Source organism: Taudactylus pleione, unplaced genomic scaffold (assembly GCF_031769625.1).
Source record: "Taudactylus pleione unplaced genomic scaffold, aTauple2 ptg000440l, whole genome shotgun sequence".
In the NCBI taxonomy this organism is placed as follows: Eukaryota; Metazoa; Chordata; class Amphibia; order Anura; family Myobatrachidae; genus Taudactylus; species Taudactylus pleione.
Genome location: NW_028284842.1, coordinates 747,549 through 763,477, shown reverse-complemented (window position 1 = coordinate 763,477; position 15,929 = coordinate 747,549). Strand labels below are relative to the sequence as shown.

Here is a 15,929-nt window from a genome sequence, read left to right as displayed (position 1 = left end):
GCTCAGTTCTGTATATTACTCTGTGTGTGTCGCTGCCCTCCTGTATGCTCAGTTCTGTATATTACTCTGTGTGTATCGCTGCCCTCCTGTATGCTCAGTTCTGTATATTACTCAGTATGTGTCACTGTCCTCCTGTATGCTCAGTTCTGTATATTACTCTGTGTGTGTCACTGCCCTCCTGTATGCTCAGTTCTGTATATTACTCTGTGTGTGTCGCTGTCCTCCTGTATGCTCAGTTCTGTATATTACTCTGTGTGTGTCGCTGCCCTCCTGTATGCTCAGTTCTGTATATTACTCTGTGTGTGTCGCTGCCCTCCTGTATGCTCAGTTCTGTATATTACTCTGTGTGTGTCGCTGTCCTCCTGTATGCTCAGTTCTGTATATTACTCTGTGTGTGTCACTGCCCTCCTGTATGCTCAGTTCTGTATATTACTCTGTGTGTGTCACTGCCCTCCTGTATGCTCAGTTCTGTATATTACTCTGTGTGTGTCGCTGCCCTCCTGTATACTCAGTTCTGTATATTACTCTGTGTGTGTCACTGCCCTCCTGTATGCTCAGTTCTGTATATTACTCTGTGTGTGTCACTGCCCTCCTGTATGCTCAGTTCTGTATATTACTCTGTGTGTGTCACTGCCCTCCTGTATGCTCAGTTCTGTATATTACTCTGTGTGTGTCGCTGCCCTCCTGTATGCTCAGTTCTGTATATTACTCTGTGTGTGTCGCTGCCCTCCTGTATGCTCAGTTCTGTATATTACTCTGTGTGTGTCGCTGCCCTCCTGTATACTCAGTTCTGTATATTACTCTGTGTGTGTCACTGCCCTCCTGTATGCTCAGTTCTGTATATTACTCTGTGTATCACTGCTCTCCTGTATGCTCAGTTCTGTATATTACTCTGTGTGTGTCGTTGCCCTCCTGTATGCTCAGTTCTGTATATTACTCTGTGTGTGTCACTGCCCTCCTGTATACTCAGTTCTGTATATTACTCTGTGTGTATCACTGCCCTCCTGTATGCTCAGTTCTGTATATTACTCTGTGTGTGTCGCTGCCCTCCTGTATGCTCAGTTCTGTATATTACTCTGTGTGTGTCACTGCCCTCCTGTATGCTCAGTTTTGTATATTACTCTGTGTGTGTCGCTGCCCTCCTGTATGCTCAGTTCTGTATATTACTCTGTGTGTGTCGCTGCCCTCCTGTATGCTCAGTTCTATATATTACTCTGTGTGTGTCGCTGCCCTCCTGTATACTCAGTTCTGTATATTACTCTGTGTGTGTCACTGCCCTCCTGTATGCTCAGTTCTGTATATTACTCTGTGTGTGTCACTGCCCTCCTGTATACTCAGTTCTGTATATTACTCTGTGTGTGTCACTGCCCTCCTGTATGCTCAGTTTTGTATATTACTCTGTGTGTGTCACTGCCCTCCTGTATACTCAGTTCTGTATATTACTCTGTGTGTGTCACTGCCCTCCTGTATGCTCAGTTCTGTATATTACTCTGTGTGTGTCACTGCCCTCCTGTATACTCAGTTCTGTATATTACTCTGTGTGTATCGCTGCCCTCCTGTATGCTCAGTTCTGTATATTACTCTGTGTGTGTCGCTGCCCTCCTGTATGCTCAGTTCTGTATATTACTCTGTGTGTGTCACTGCCCTCCTGTATGCTCAGTTCTGTATTTTACTCTGTGTGTATCACTGTCCTCCTGTATGCTCAGTTCTGTATATGACTCTGTGTGTGTCACTGCCCTCCTGTATGCTCAGTTCTGTATATTACTCTGTGTGTGTCACTGCCCTCCTGTATGCTCAGTTCTGTATATTACTCTGTGTGTATCACTGCCCTCCTGTATGCTCAGTTCTGTATATTACTCTGTGTGTGTCGCTGCCCTCCTGTATGCTCAGTTCTGTATTTTACTCTGTGTGTATCACTGCCCTCCTGTATGCTCAGTTCTGTATATGACTCTGTGTGTGTCACTGCCCTCCTGTATGCTCAGTTCTGTATATTACTCTGTGTGTGTCACTGCCCTCCTGTATGCTCAGTTCTGTATATTACTCTGTGTGTATCACTGCCCTCCTGTATGCTCAGTTCTGTATATTACTCTGTGTGTATCACTGCCCTCCTGTATGCTCAGTTCTGTATATTACTCTGTGTGTGTCGCTGCCCTCCTGTATGCTCAGTTCTGTATATTACTCTGTGTGTGTCGCTGTCCTCCTGTATGCTCAGTTCTGTATATTACTCTGTGTGTGTCACTGCCCTCCTGTATGCTCAGTTGTGTATATTACTCTGTGTGTGTCGCTGCCCTCCTGTATGCTCAGTTCTGTATATTACTCTGTGTGTGTCGCTGCCCTCCTGTATGCTCAGTTCTGTATATTACTCTGTGTGTGTCACTGTCCTCCTGTATGCTCAGTTCTGTATATTACTCTGTGTGTGTAGCTGCCCTCCTGTATACTCAGTTCTGTATATTACTCTGTATGTATCACTGCCCTCCTGTATGCTCAGTTCTGTATATTACTCTGTGTGTGTCGCTGCCCTCCTGTATGCTCAGTTCTGTATATTACTCTGTGTGTGTCGCTGCCCTCCTGTATGCTCAGTTCTGTATATTACTCTGTGTGTGTCACTGCTCTCCTGTATGCTCAGTTCTGTATATTACTCTGTGTGTGTCGCTGCCCTCCTGTATGCTCAGTTCTGTATATTACTCAGTATGTGTCACTGTCCTCCTGTATGCTCTGTTCTGTATATTACTCTGTGTGTATCACTGTCCTCCTGTATGCTCAGTTCTGTATATTACTCTGTGTGTGTCGCTGTCCTCCTGTATGCTCAGTTCTGTATATTACTCTGTGTGTGTCGCTGCCCTCCTGTATGCTCAGTTCTGTATATTACTCTGTGTGTGTCACTGTCCTCCTGTATGCTCAGTTCTGTATATTACTCTGTGTGTGTCGCTGCCCTCCTGTATGCTCAGTTCTGTATATTACTCTGTGTGTGTCACTGCCCTCCTGTATGCTCAGTTCTGTATATTACTCTGTGTGTGTCACTGCTCTCCTGTATGCTCTGTTCTGTATATTACTCTGTGTGTATCACTGTCCTCCTGTATGCTCAGTTCTGTATATTACTCTGTGTGTGTCACTGCCCTCCTGTATGCTCAGTTCTGTATATTACTCAGTATGTGTCACTGTCCTCCTGTATGCTCAGTTCTGTATATTACTCTGTGTGTGTCACTGCCCTCCTGTATGCTCAGTTCTGTATATTACTCTGTGTGTGTCACTGCCCTCCTGTATACTCAGTTCTGTATATTACTCTGTGTGTATCGCTGCCCTCCTGTATGCTCAGTTCTGTATATTACTCTGTGTGTGTCGCTGCCCTCCTGTATGCTCAGTTCTGTATATTACTCTGTGTGTATCACTGTCCTCCTGTATGCTCAGTTCTGTATATGACTCTGTGTGTGTCACTGCCCTCCTGTATGCTCAGTTCTGTATTTTACTCTGTGTGTATCACTGTCCTCCTGTATGCTCAGTTCTGTATATGACTCTGTGTGTGTCACTGCCCTCCTGTATGCTCAGTTCTGTATATTACTCTGTGTGTGTCACTGCCCTCCTGTATGCTCAGTTCTGTATATTACTCTGTGTGTATCACTGCCCTCCTGTATGCTCAGTTCTGTATATTACTCTGTGTGTATCGCTGCCCTCCTGTATGCTCAGTTCTGTATTTTACTCTGTGTGTATCACTGCCCTCCTGTATGCTCAGTTCTGTATATGACTCTGTGTGTGTCACTGCCCTCCTGTATGCTCAGTTCTGTATATTACTCTGTGTGTGTCACTGCCCTCCTGTATGCTCAGTTCTGTATATTACTCTGTGTGTATCACTGCCCTCCTGTATGCTCAGTTCTGTATATTACTCTGTGTGTATCACTGCCCTCCTGTATGCTCAGTTCTGTATATTACTCTGTGTGTGTCGCTGCCCTCCTGTATGCTCAGTTCTGTATATTACTCTGTGTGTGTCGCTGTCCTCCTGTATGCTCAGTTCTGTATATTACTCTGTGTGTGTCACTGCCCTCCTGTATGCTCAGTTCTGTATATTACTCTGTGTGTGTCGCTGCCCTCCTGTATGCTCAGTTCTGTATATTACTCTGTGTGTGTCGCTGCCCTCCTGTATGCTCAGTTCTGTATATTACTCTGTGTGTGTCACTGTCCTCCTGTATGCTCAGTTCTGTATATTACTCTGTGTGTGTCGCTGCCCTCCTGTATACTCAGTTCTGTATATTACTCTGTGTGTATCACTGCCCTCCTGTATGCTCAGTTCTGTATATTACTCTGTGTGTGTCGCTGCCCTCCTGTATGCTCAGTTCTGTATATTACTCTGTGTGTGTCGCTGCCCTCCTGTATGCTCAGTTCTGTATATTACTCTGTGTGTGTCACTGCTCTCCTGTATGCTCAGTTCTGTATATTACTCTGTGTGTGTCGCTGCCCTCCTGTATGCTCAGTTCTGTATATTACTCTGTGTGTGTCGCTGCCCTCCTGTATGCTCAGTTCTGTATATTACTCTGTGTGTGTCACTGCTCTCCTGTATGCTCAGTTCTGTATATTACTCTGTGTGTATCACTGTCCTCCTGTATGCTCAGTTCTGTATATTACTCAGTATGTGTCACTGTCCTCCTGTATGCTCTGTTCTGTATATTACTCTGTGTGTATCACTGTCCTCCTGTATGCTCAGTTCTGTATATTACTCTGTGTGTGTCGCTGTCCTCCTGTATGCTCAGTTCTGTATATTACTCTGTGTGTGTCGCTGCCCTCCTGTATGCTCAGTTCTGTATATTACTCTGTGTGTGTCACTGCCCTCCTGTATGCTCAGTTCTGTATATTACTCTGTGTGTATCGCTGCCCTCCTGTATGCTCAGTTCTGTATATTACTCTGTGTGTATCACTTGTACAATGCAGCCTGTTCTCTCCAGATATTCACTTTATCAATCCGTTATAAGATAGTGTGAGGACAGGATCATACATCACATATAGCATGTCATACCTCCCGTATACATGAATAATTGTCAGTATAAAGCTACTGTCTTCTGCATTGTGAGGATTTCTGGGTTTATGATCTGGGACTCTTACTGCGCATGTGCGAGCCGCGAGGGGGGGGGTCAGAGAGGAATCTCTTGTATCCCTCTCAGGGGATTTGTGTGAAAGGAGCCCATGGGCTTCTATAGTTTTCCGCAGATTGATACATACTGTATGGAGAATGCTGCAAACCTGCGGAAATGGCAATTTTTTTAGATTTTACTTCATTTTACCCTTAGTACATCTCACCCACAGTAATTACAGCTAAATATTTGTTATATTATAACAGACTGAGGGCCTGATTCAGACCCGGTCGCAAGCGCTGAGCGCTCGCAACCGGGTCGATGGTGGCCCACAGCGCATGTGCACGACGAAGCCGGCTCTGTTGTGCACATGTACGAGACCCGGCTAGTGACGGGCTCTCCGTCGCTCCGGGTCTCGCATCAAAGGGGGTGAGCTGTCGATGTTGAGTGACAGCTCGCCCCTTTTGGTGGGCGGGCCGGGGGGGTGGCTGCCCAAACGGAGGCGTTCCCATGAGAACACCAACCATTTGGGGGCGGCCCTAATGACATCACCAGTGATGTCAGTGGGTGAGCTTCCGGCTCAATTTGAGCCAGAAGCTCTCTGGGACTTGCGGCCACGAGACCCTATCTCAAGGGTCTCGTCACAAGCCCGATGGTCGCGACGGTCTTGACCATCGCGACCATGATCATGGCCACTCGCTATAGCTGTGGGTGGTCACCCACAGCTATGCGAGCGGCCAGGAGGCTGCTCCAAAAATAAAAAATAAACGCCCTGATTCAGAGCGAGCGCTCTGTCAGAGCGTCCGGCTCTGAATCAGGGCCTGAGAGCGCTGACTTTGTCTTGTTTTGGGTGTGGTATATTTTGTTGTCATTCACATTGTTGACATTTATTATACCTACATGAAAATCATGACATGGTCATACTGCCGACACTGAACAGGATGACATGTCCCTAACCTCAGCATTGGTCATGTCGGCAATCAGCATGTCATCGCTGATGTAATGGAACTGCTGACATTTCCAATGTTGACATTCTGTCAATGTCGACATTTTCCAGGTGTCGACATTAATGATGTCACCTTGTCAATGTCTTGAATGTCGACCTTCTGCTGTCAATATAACGATTGGAGACTTCCTGACTGTATTCCCTTGTATTATATTTCTACCTTCCTTTTGTATATGTATTTATACTGCAATACTCTGTAGTAATGATGCTCTCTATACAGGTCATGTCTCATCTGAGGAAACCACATATGTGACCGGGACAATCGCTTCCAATGATACATCCAGTGAGTAAATAATAGGATAATATCTGCTACCTGAGTTCACGTGGTGTAATGCTATATATATCTATATATATCTATATATATATATAATGGTCTCTGCATTCTGCTTCACCAATATCTGCTGATGCTCCTGGACTGATTCTAATGGGAGCAAAGCAACAAGAGCAAGTAATATAAGGCCTGAGTCATATCTGGGAATAGAGTAAGGCTGGGTACACACTGGCAGATATATTGGGTAATCAATTGATCAGCCAATGTGTTGGGTGCCCGTTGGCCAATGTGTACCAGCGATATATCTGTGAACGATGTCGTTCACAGACATATCACGTCGGCTGTGCAGCACAGCTGCTGCTCAATATATATTTCAGATACAGTGTATCTGTCCTTCGTGCTGTGTGTACGTGCGATGAGCAGACCGCCCGTACACTTGCAGCAGAGGCCGCGGGCAGGGGGGGTGGGGTGGCGCAACAATACCCCCAGACAGGGGGACCCACAGCCAGATGACAGATAATGGTTGTTCAGTGTGTATGAACAACCATTCTCTGCAGATATATCTGTCAGCGGTGGAAACCTCCCTCCCAAATCTAGGGGTAAATTTACTAAAGTTTGATTTTTATTTTTGAGTGATTTGGCATTCGATTTGCATTTGATTTTCATTCGATTTTGCATTTGGGTATTTACTAAAGCCCAAATCGAATGTAAAATCTAATTTAAAACCGAATTTTACTCAAATTGAACATCGGAAAAACATCGGTACTTTTACATAGACCAAAACACAAATCCCTTATTTACTATCATTCGATTTGAAATTTAACACAAAATCGAACTTCAAATCGAACTTCAAATACCCAAATGAATAGACCTACTTCATGCTTTCGATTTGAGCATGAGCAGGTCAGATTGACACAGATACATGCATAGATCAGTGAGATGCATCCATGTATCTTACTGTAAAAGCTAAGAAAGAGTTACATTTAGAAAAAAAATGACATGAGGACCCCCCTTAAACAGAACCAGCCTGAACTTTTCATAGCCAGTTCTGGTTGTCTAAGTACAGCGAAAAAATTGCGTTGGGTTCCCACTGTACTTAGCACAACCAGCACTGGGCTCTAAGCCAGTCCTGGTTCTAGAATTACAGGGGAAAAAATGATGTAGGGTCTCACTGTAATCTCCAGTATCAGTACTGGACCCTTTCTAGCGGGGAGGCTGATGCCACAGCCAGGGGCGCCCTATCACTGGGCCCCCAAGCTGCAGCATCAGCCCTGTCCGCTAGTAAGCCCAGGTCAGGGATCCCCTAGCCTAGGCTGATAGCCCGGGGCTATCCCCGCCACCCCTGGGCGGTGGGCGGTGGGTTGATAGTGTAGGTGTAGTGTAAAAAAAGAAGATTAAACACCTTGGACCTCATTCAGAGTCGGTCGTAAGCGGCCGCTCCGTCGTACGCATCCGATGTTTCCAAACTACGCATGTGCACGGTTAGTTGTGCGCATGTGCGTACGAGGCTTTGCGATCCAAAGTGCTGTAGATCGTACGGCTTACGAGCCGGAAGTGGCTTCTGAGAGTTGATTGACATGAAAGAGCGTTTGTGGGTGTTGACGGGGGTGGTGGCCTGAAAACACTGGCGTGCCTCAGCATTTTGAGGGCGTTTTAGGGGCGTACATAAATTACCTGCTACGACCGACATAGAAGGCCGGAAGTAGTAAAACGTCACTCTGCGAGCAGGTTAGAGGCCTGGCTGATCGTACAGCTTGAGGTTGGGTATGTGCTCTCTCAAGCCCCAGAGTACAATCGATACTATCGAATGTTACTGATGTTATGTTTGATGTTTCTATTTTGAGCCACACAATGTAAGCAGCTAATAATCGTTTGTTGTTGCTAATAACACTGCTAATTGGCTTGTAATTGATTCAGCTGCGTTAGCATTAGCGAATAATAAGAATGAATACATTTCATGGTGATGGCTTATTCTATGCGGTTTTTTGTTCATTTTAACCAGCATTTAACAACACAACATTATTATTCCAAAATCCGGGTTTAAAATTTTTTTATTTTACAAACGCAATACCAGTAAAACATCAGCATGAACTAAATGACATTTGAACAACACAACACAAGCGGCCGCAACCATCAGAAGAAAATTACAATACAGCGACTGACAACGATTGACTCGATCGCTAGCTGCTATCACTCGCTAGCTAGACGAGGTGCATTGTTCATGTATGGGCGTCAGTTTGGTTGCAACCGAACGGCCGTGCGATTGCTTCCTTTTTCAGTTTCTCGGTCGTTAGGCGTACGACCGAGCGGCCACTTACGACCGACTCTGAATGAGGGCCATTGTCTTTACAGTAGAACTGCAGGACCCAGCAAGCCTCCCCCGCATGCTGGTACTTTGGTAACCACAAGTACTAGCATGCGAGGCATTAAACACATGATGGTAACTGTAGATCACCTGTAAAGAATTGTTTAAATAAATACAAGACACACACACCGTGAAATTAAAGTTTTAATACATACATACACAGTCACACATACTCACCTACATTACTCGGAATGGTACACTTGTCCCTGTAGGCATCCATAGTCTTCTTAAAATAAAAAAACACTAATAAAACCAACCCACGCACTAGGTAACAACCACGATGGTTGTTATCTCCAGAATGAAGCGCTCAGACGTGGATTCTGCCTTTGTAGAGCCAATTCTGAGCATTCATTGGCTGAGAGAGATCAGCCCCCACCTCTCTCAGCCAATGAACGGCTCCCTCCATTGTAGTCAATGGTGGGAACCGCAAAATAAGCTTTAGTTACCCTGCGACTTCAATGGAGTGAGCCGTTCATTGGTGTACTACTCTGTGTGTAACGGTCACATCTATTCCCCTCCCCCACAGTCTCTATATAACAGTATATCAGTCACTCTGTGTGTAACGGTCACATCTATTCCCCTCCTCCACAGTCTCTATATCACAATGTATCAGTCACTCTGTGTGTAACGGTCACATCTATTCTCCTCCCCCACAGTTTCTGTATCACAATGTATCAGTCACTCTGTGTGTAACGGTCACATCTATTCCCCTCCCCTACAGTCTCTGTATAACAATGTATCAGTCACTCTGTATGTAACGGTCACATCTATTCCCCTCCCCTACAGTCTCTGTATAACAGTGTATCAGTCACTCTGTGTGTAACGGTCACATCTATTACCCTCCCCTACAGTCTCTGTATAACAATGTATCAGTCACTCTGTGTGTATCGGTCACATCTATTACCCTCCCCTACAGTCTCTGTATAACAATGTATCAGTCACTCTGTGTGTAACGGTCACATCTATTCTCCTCCCCCACAGTCTCTGTATAACAGTGTATCAGTCACTCTGTGTGTAACGGTCACATCTATTACCCTCCCCTACAGTCTCTGTATAACAATGTATCAGTCACTCTGTGTGTAACGGTCACATCTATTCCCCTCCCCTACAGTCTCTGTATAACAATGTATCAGTCACTCTGTATGTAACGGTCACATCTATTCCCCTCCCCTACAGTCTCTGTATAACAGTGTATCAGTCACTCTGTGTGTAACGGTCACATCTATTCCCCTCCCCTACAGTCTCTGTATAACAATGTATCAGTCACTCTGTGTGTAACAGTCACATCTATTCCCCTCCCCCACAGTCTCTATATCACAATCTATCAGTCACTCTGTGTGTAACGGTCACATCTATTGCCCTCCCCCACAGTCTCTATATTACAATGTATCAGTCACTCTGTGTGTAACAGTCACATCTATTCCCCTACCCCACAGTCTCTATATTACAATGTATCAGTCACTCTGTGTGTAACGGTCACATCTATTCCTCTCGCCTACAGTCTCTATATCACAGTGTATCAGTCACTCTGAGTGTAACGGTCACATCTATTCTCCTCCCCCACAGTCTCTGTATCACAATGTATCAGTCACTCTGTGTGTAACTGTCACATCTATTCCTCTCCCCTACAGTCTCTATATCACAGTGTATCAGTCACTCTGTGTGTAACAGTCACATCTATTCTCCTCCCCCACAGTCTCTATATCACAATGTATCAGTCACTCTGTGTGTAACGGTCACATCTATTCTCCTCCCCCACAGTCTCTGTATCACAATGTATCAGTCACTCTGTGTGTAACAGTCAAATCTATTCTCCTCCCCCACAGTCTCTGTATCACAGTGTATCAGTCACTCTGTGTGTAACAGTCACATCTATTCTCCTCCCCCACAGTCTCTATATCACAATGTATCAGTCACTCTGTGTGTAACGGTCACATCTATTCTCCTCCCCCACAGTCTCTGTATCACAATGTATCAGTCACTCTGTGTGTAACAGTCACATCTATTCTCCTCCCCCACAGTCTCTGTATCACAGTGTATCAGTCACTCTGTGTGTAACGGTCACATCTATTCCACTCCCCACAGTCTCTGTATCACAGTGTATCAGTCACTCTGTGTGTAACGGTCACATCTATTCTCCTCCCCCACAGTCTCTATATCACAGTGTATCAGTCACTCTGTGTGTAACGGTCACATCTATTCTATTCCCCTACAGTCTCTGTATCACAGTGTATCAGTCACTCTGTGTGTAACAGTCACATCTATTCTCCTCCCCCACAGTCTCTATATCACAATGTATCAGTCACTCTGTGTGTAACGGTCACATCTATTCCCCTCCCCACAGTCTCTGTATCACAGTGTATCAGTCACTCTGTGTGTAATGGTCACATCTATTCCCCACCCCCACAGTCTCTGTATTACAATGTATCAGTCACTCTGTGTGTAACGGTCACATCTATTCTCCTCCCCACAGTCTCTATATCACAATGTATCAGTCACTCTGTGTGTAACGGTCACATCTATTCCCCTCCCCCACAGTCTCTGTATCACAGTGTATCAGTCACTCTGTGTGTAACGGTCACATCTATTCCCCTCCCCTACAGTCTCTGTATCACAATGTATCAGTCTCTCTGTGTGTATCAGTCACATCTATTCCCCTCCCCCACTGTCTCTATATCACAGTGTATCAGTCACTCTGTGTGTAACGGTCACATCTATTCCTGTCCTCCACAGTCTCTGTATCACAGTGTATCAGTCACTCTGTGTGTAACGGTCACATCTATTCCCCTCCTCCACAGTCTCTATATCACAATGTATCAATCACTCTGTGTGTAACAGTCACATCTATTCTCCTCCCCCACAGTTTCTATATCACAATGTATCAGTCACTCTGTGTGTAACGGTCACATCTATTCCCCTCCCCTACAGTCTCTGTATAACAATGTATCAGTCACTCTGTGTGTAACGGTCACATCTATTCTCCTCCCCACAGTCTCTATATCACAATGTATCAGTCACTCTGTGTGTAACGGTCACATCTATTCCCCTCCCCCACAGTCTCTGTATCACAGTGTATCAGTCACTCTGTGTGTAACGGTCACATCTATTCCCCTCCCCTACAGTCTCTGTATCACAATGTATCAGTCTCTCTGTGTGTATCAGTCACATCTATTCCCCTCCCCCACTGTCTCTATATCACAGTGTATCAGTCACTCTGTGTGTAACGGTCACATCTATTCCCGTCCTCCACAGTCTCTGTATCACAGTGTATCAGTCACTCTGTGTGTAATGGTCACATCTATTCCCCTCCCCCACAGTTTCTATATCACAGTGTATCAGTCACTCTGTGTGTAACGTTCACATCTATTCCCCTCCTCCACAGTCTCTATATCACAGTGTATCAGTCACTCTGTGTGTAACAGTCACATCTATTCTCCTCCCCCACAGTTTCTATATCACAATGTATCAGTCACTCTGTGTGTAACGGTCACATCTATTCCCCTCCCCCACAGTCTCTATATCACAGTGTATCAGTCACTCTGTGTGTAACAGTCACATCTATTCTCCTCCCCCACAGTTTCTGTATCACAATGTATCAGTCACTCTGTGTGTAACGGTCACATCTATTCCCCTCCCCTACAGTCTCTGTATAACAATGTATCAGTCACTCTATGTGCAACGGTCACATCTATTCCCCTCCCCTACAGTCTCTGTATAACAGTGTATCAGTCACTCTGTGTGTAACGGTCACATCTATTCCCCTCCCCTACAGTCTCTGTATCACAGTCTATGAGTCTCTCTGTGTGTATCGGTCACATCTATTCCCCTCCCCCACTGTCTCTATATCACAGTGTATCAGTCACTCTGTGTGTAACTGTCACATCTATTCTCCTCCCCACAGTCTCTATATCACAATGTATCAGTCACTCTGTGTGTACCGGTCACATCTATTCTCCTCCCCACAGTCTCTATATCACAATGTATCAGTCACTCTGTGTGTAACGGTCACATCTATTCCCCACCCCCACAGTCTCTGTATCACAGTGTATCAGTCACTCTGTGTGTAACGGTCACATCTATTCTCCTCCCCACAGTCTCAATATCACAATGTATCAGTCACTCTGTGTGTAACGGTCACATCTATTCCCCTCCCCTACAGTCTCTGTATCACAGTGTATCAGTCTCTCTGTGTGTATCGGTCACATCTATTCCCCTCCCCCACTGTCTCTATATCACAGTGTATCAGTCACTCTGTGTGTAACGGTCACATCTATTCCCGTCCTCCACAGTCTCTGTATCAGTGTATCAGTCACTCTGTGTGTAACGGTCACATCTATTCCCCTCCCCCACAGTCTCTATATCACAGTGTATCAGTCACTCTGTGTGTAACGGTCACATCTATTCCCCTCCCCCACAGTCTTTATTTCACAGTGTATCAGTCACTCTGTGTGTAATGGTCACATCTATTCCCCTCCCCCACAGTCTCTATATCACAGTGTATCAGTCACTCTGTGTGTAATGGTCACATCTATTCTCCTCCCCCACAGTCTCTATATCACAATGTATCAGTCACTCTGTGTGTAACGGTCACATCTTTTCCCCTCCCCCACAGTTTCTATATTACAATGTATCAGTGACTCTGTGTGTAACGGTCACTTCTATTCCCCTCCTCCACAGTCTCTATATCACAATGTATCAGTCACTCTGTGTGTAACGGTCACATCTATTCCCCTCCCCCACATTCTCTGTATTACAGTGTATCAGTCACTCTGTGTGTAACGTTCACAACTACTCCCCTCCCCTACAGTCTCTGTATAACAGTGTATCAATCTCTCTGTGTGTATCGGTCACATCTATTCCCCTCCCCCACAGTCACCTATATCACAGTGTATCAGTCACTCTGTGTGTAACTGTCACATCTATTCTCCTCCCCACAGTCTCTATATCACAATGTATCAGTCACTCTGTGTGTACCGGTCACATCTATTCTCCTCCCCACAGTCTCTATATCACAATGTATCAGTCACTCTGTGTGTAACGGTCACATCTATTCCCCACCCCCACAGTCTCTGTATCACAGTGTATCAGTCACTCTGTGTGTAACGGTCACATCTATTCTCCTCCCCACAGTCTCTATATCACAATGTATCAGTCACTCTGTGTGTAACGGTCACATCTATTCCCCTCCCCTACAGTCTCTGTATCACAGTGTATCAGTCTCTCTGTGTGTATCGGTCACATCTATTCCCCTCCCCCACTGTCTCTATATCACAGTGTATCAGTCACTCTGTGTGTAACGGTCACATCTATTCCCCTCCCCCACAGTCTCTATATCACAGTGTATCAGTCACTCTGTGTGTAACGGTCACATCTATTCTACTCCCCCATAGTCTCTATATCACAGTGTATCAGTCACTCTGTGTGTAATGGTCACATCTATTCTCCTCCCCCACAGTCTCTATATCACAATGTATCAGTCACTCTGTGTGTAACGGTCACATCTTTTCCCCTCCCCCACAGTTTCTATATTACAATGTATCAGTGACTCTGTGTGTAACGGTCACTTCTATTCCCCTCCTCCACAGTCTCTATATCACAATGTATCAGTCACTCTGTGTGTAACGGTCACATCTATTCCCCTCCCCCACAGTCTCTGTATCACAGTGTATCAGTCACTCTGTGTGTAACGGTCACATCTATTCCCCTCCCCCACAGTCTCTGTATTACAGTGTATCAGTCACTCTGTGTGTAACTGTCACATCTATTCCCCTCCCCTACAGTCTCTGTATAACAATGTATCAGTCACTCTGTGTAACGGTCACATCTACTCCCCACCCCCACAGACTCTATATCACAGTGTATCAGTCACTCTGTGTGTAACGGTCAGATCTATTCCCCTCCCCCACAGTCCCTTAATCGCAGTGTATCTGTCACTATGTGTGTAACAGTCACATCTATTCTCCTCCTCCACAGTCATTATTTCACAGTGTATCAGTCACTCTGTGTGTAATGGTCACATCTATTCCCCTCCCCCACAGTCTCTATATCACAGTGTATCAGTCACTCTGTGTGTAACTGTCACATCTATTCTCCTCCCCACAGTCTCTATATCACAATGTATCAGTCACTCTGTGTGTAACGGTCACATCTTTTTCCCTCCCCCACAGTCTCTATATCACAATGTATCAGTCACTCTGTGTGTAACGGTCACATCTATTCCCCTCCTCCACAGTCTTTATTTCACAATGTATCAGTCACTCTGTGTGTAACGGTCACATCTATTCTCCTCCCCCACAGTCTCTATATCACAGTGTATCAGTCACTCTGTGTGTAACGGTCACATCTTTTCCCCTCCCCCACAGTCTCTATATCACAATGTATCAGTCACTCTGTGTGTAACGTTCACATCTACTCCCCTCCCCCACAGTCTCTATATCACAATGTATCAATCTCTCTGTGTGTATCGGTCACATCTATTCCCCTCCCCCACAGTCTCTATATCACAATGTATCAATCACTCTGTGTGTATCGGTCACATCTATTCCCCTCCCCACAGTCTCTATATCACAGTGTATCAGTCACTCTGTGTGTAACGTTCACATCTACTCCCCTCCCCCACAGTCTCTATATCACAATGTATCAATCTCTCTGTGTGTATCGGTCACATCTATTCCCCTCCCCACAGTCTCTATATCATAGTTTATCCATCACTCTGTAAACATTGATGATATTTGTTGTTGCTGTTCCCAGGTTCAGTTTCTTCAGCCTCTTCCACAAGTACAAGATCCGACTATGAGGCACAAAATGTTACACCAAAGGCACCCGAACCTGAGAAGCTCTGTGGTGAGTATCACTGAATCCATACACTCCTGTATAGCACATGGATGTCTCTAGCAGTACCTAGAATTCATCTCCCATGATGTAGCAGTGACCCCCCCCTCCCTTGTGCCCCTCTCTCAGGGTCACTGTATGGCTGTAGAGGTGCTTGAGGAAGGGGCGAGTAATGGTTCAGAAGAATTTACTATCGGCCAATGGATGGAATTATCAGCACTCACATCAGAGGGGGCTTCCATGATGGGATTCTGCCACCCAGGGGAACCAATCACAGGCTGGTTAGTGCAGTCTAAAAAAGGAAACAACATGTGATTGGATTCTAGGTTATGGTGCATTTATCCCCACTTTCCTTTTATTTATATATATATTCACTTTCTTCTGCTGCAATAGATG

General features: G+C 45.4%; 1 protein-coding gene across 1 annotated transcript in view; it reads left to right on the top strand.

The window, feature by feature from the left end:
* The window catches only part of LOC148505736 (uncharacterized), a 155,825-nt gene that overhangs the window by 90,000 nt on the left and 49,896 nt on the right, over positions 1-15,929 (top strand). The window contains exon 2 of the mRNA XM_088447797.1: positions 15,453-15,545. Within this exon, the coding sequence (XP_088303923.1) occupies positions 15,453-15,545 (93 nt within the window). The remainder of the gene's footprint in view (positions 1-15,452; positions 15,546-15,929) is intronic.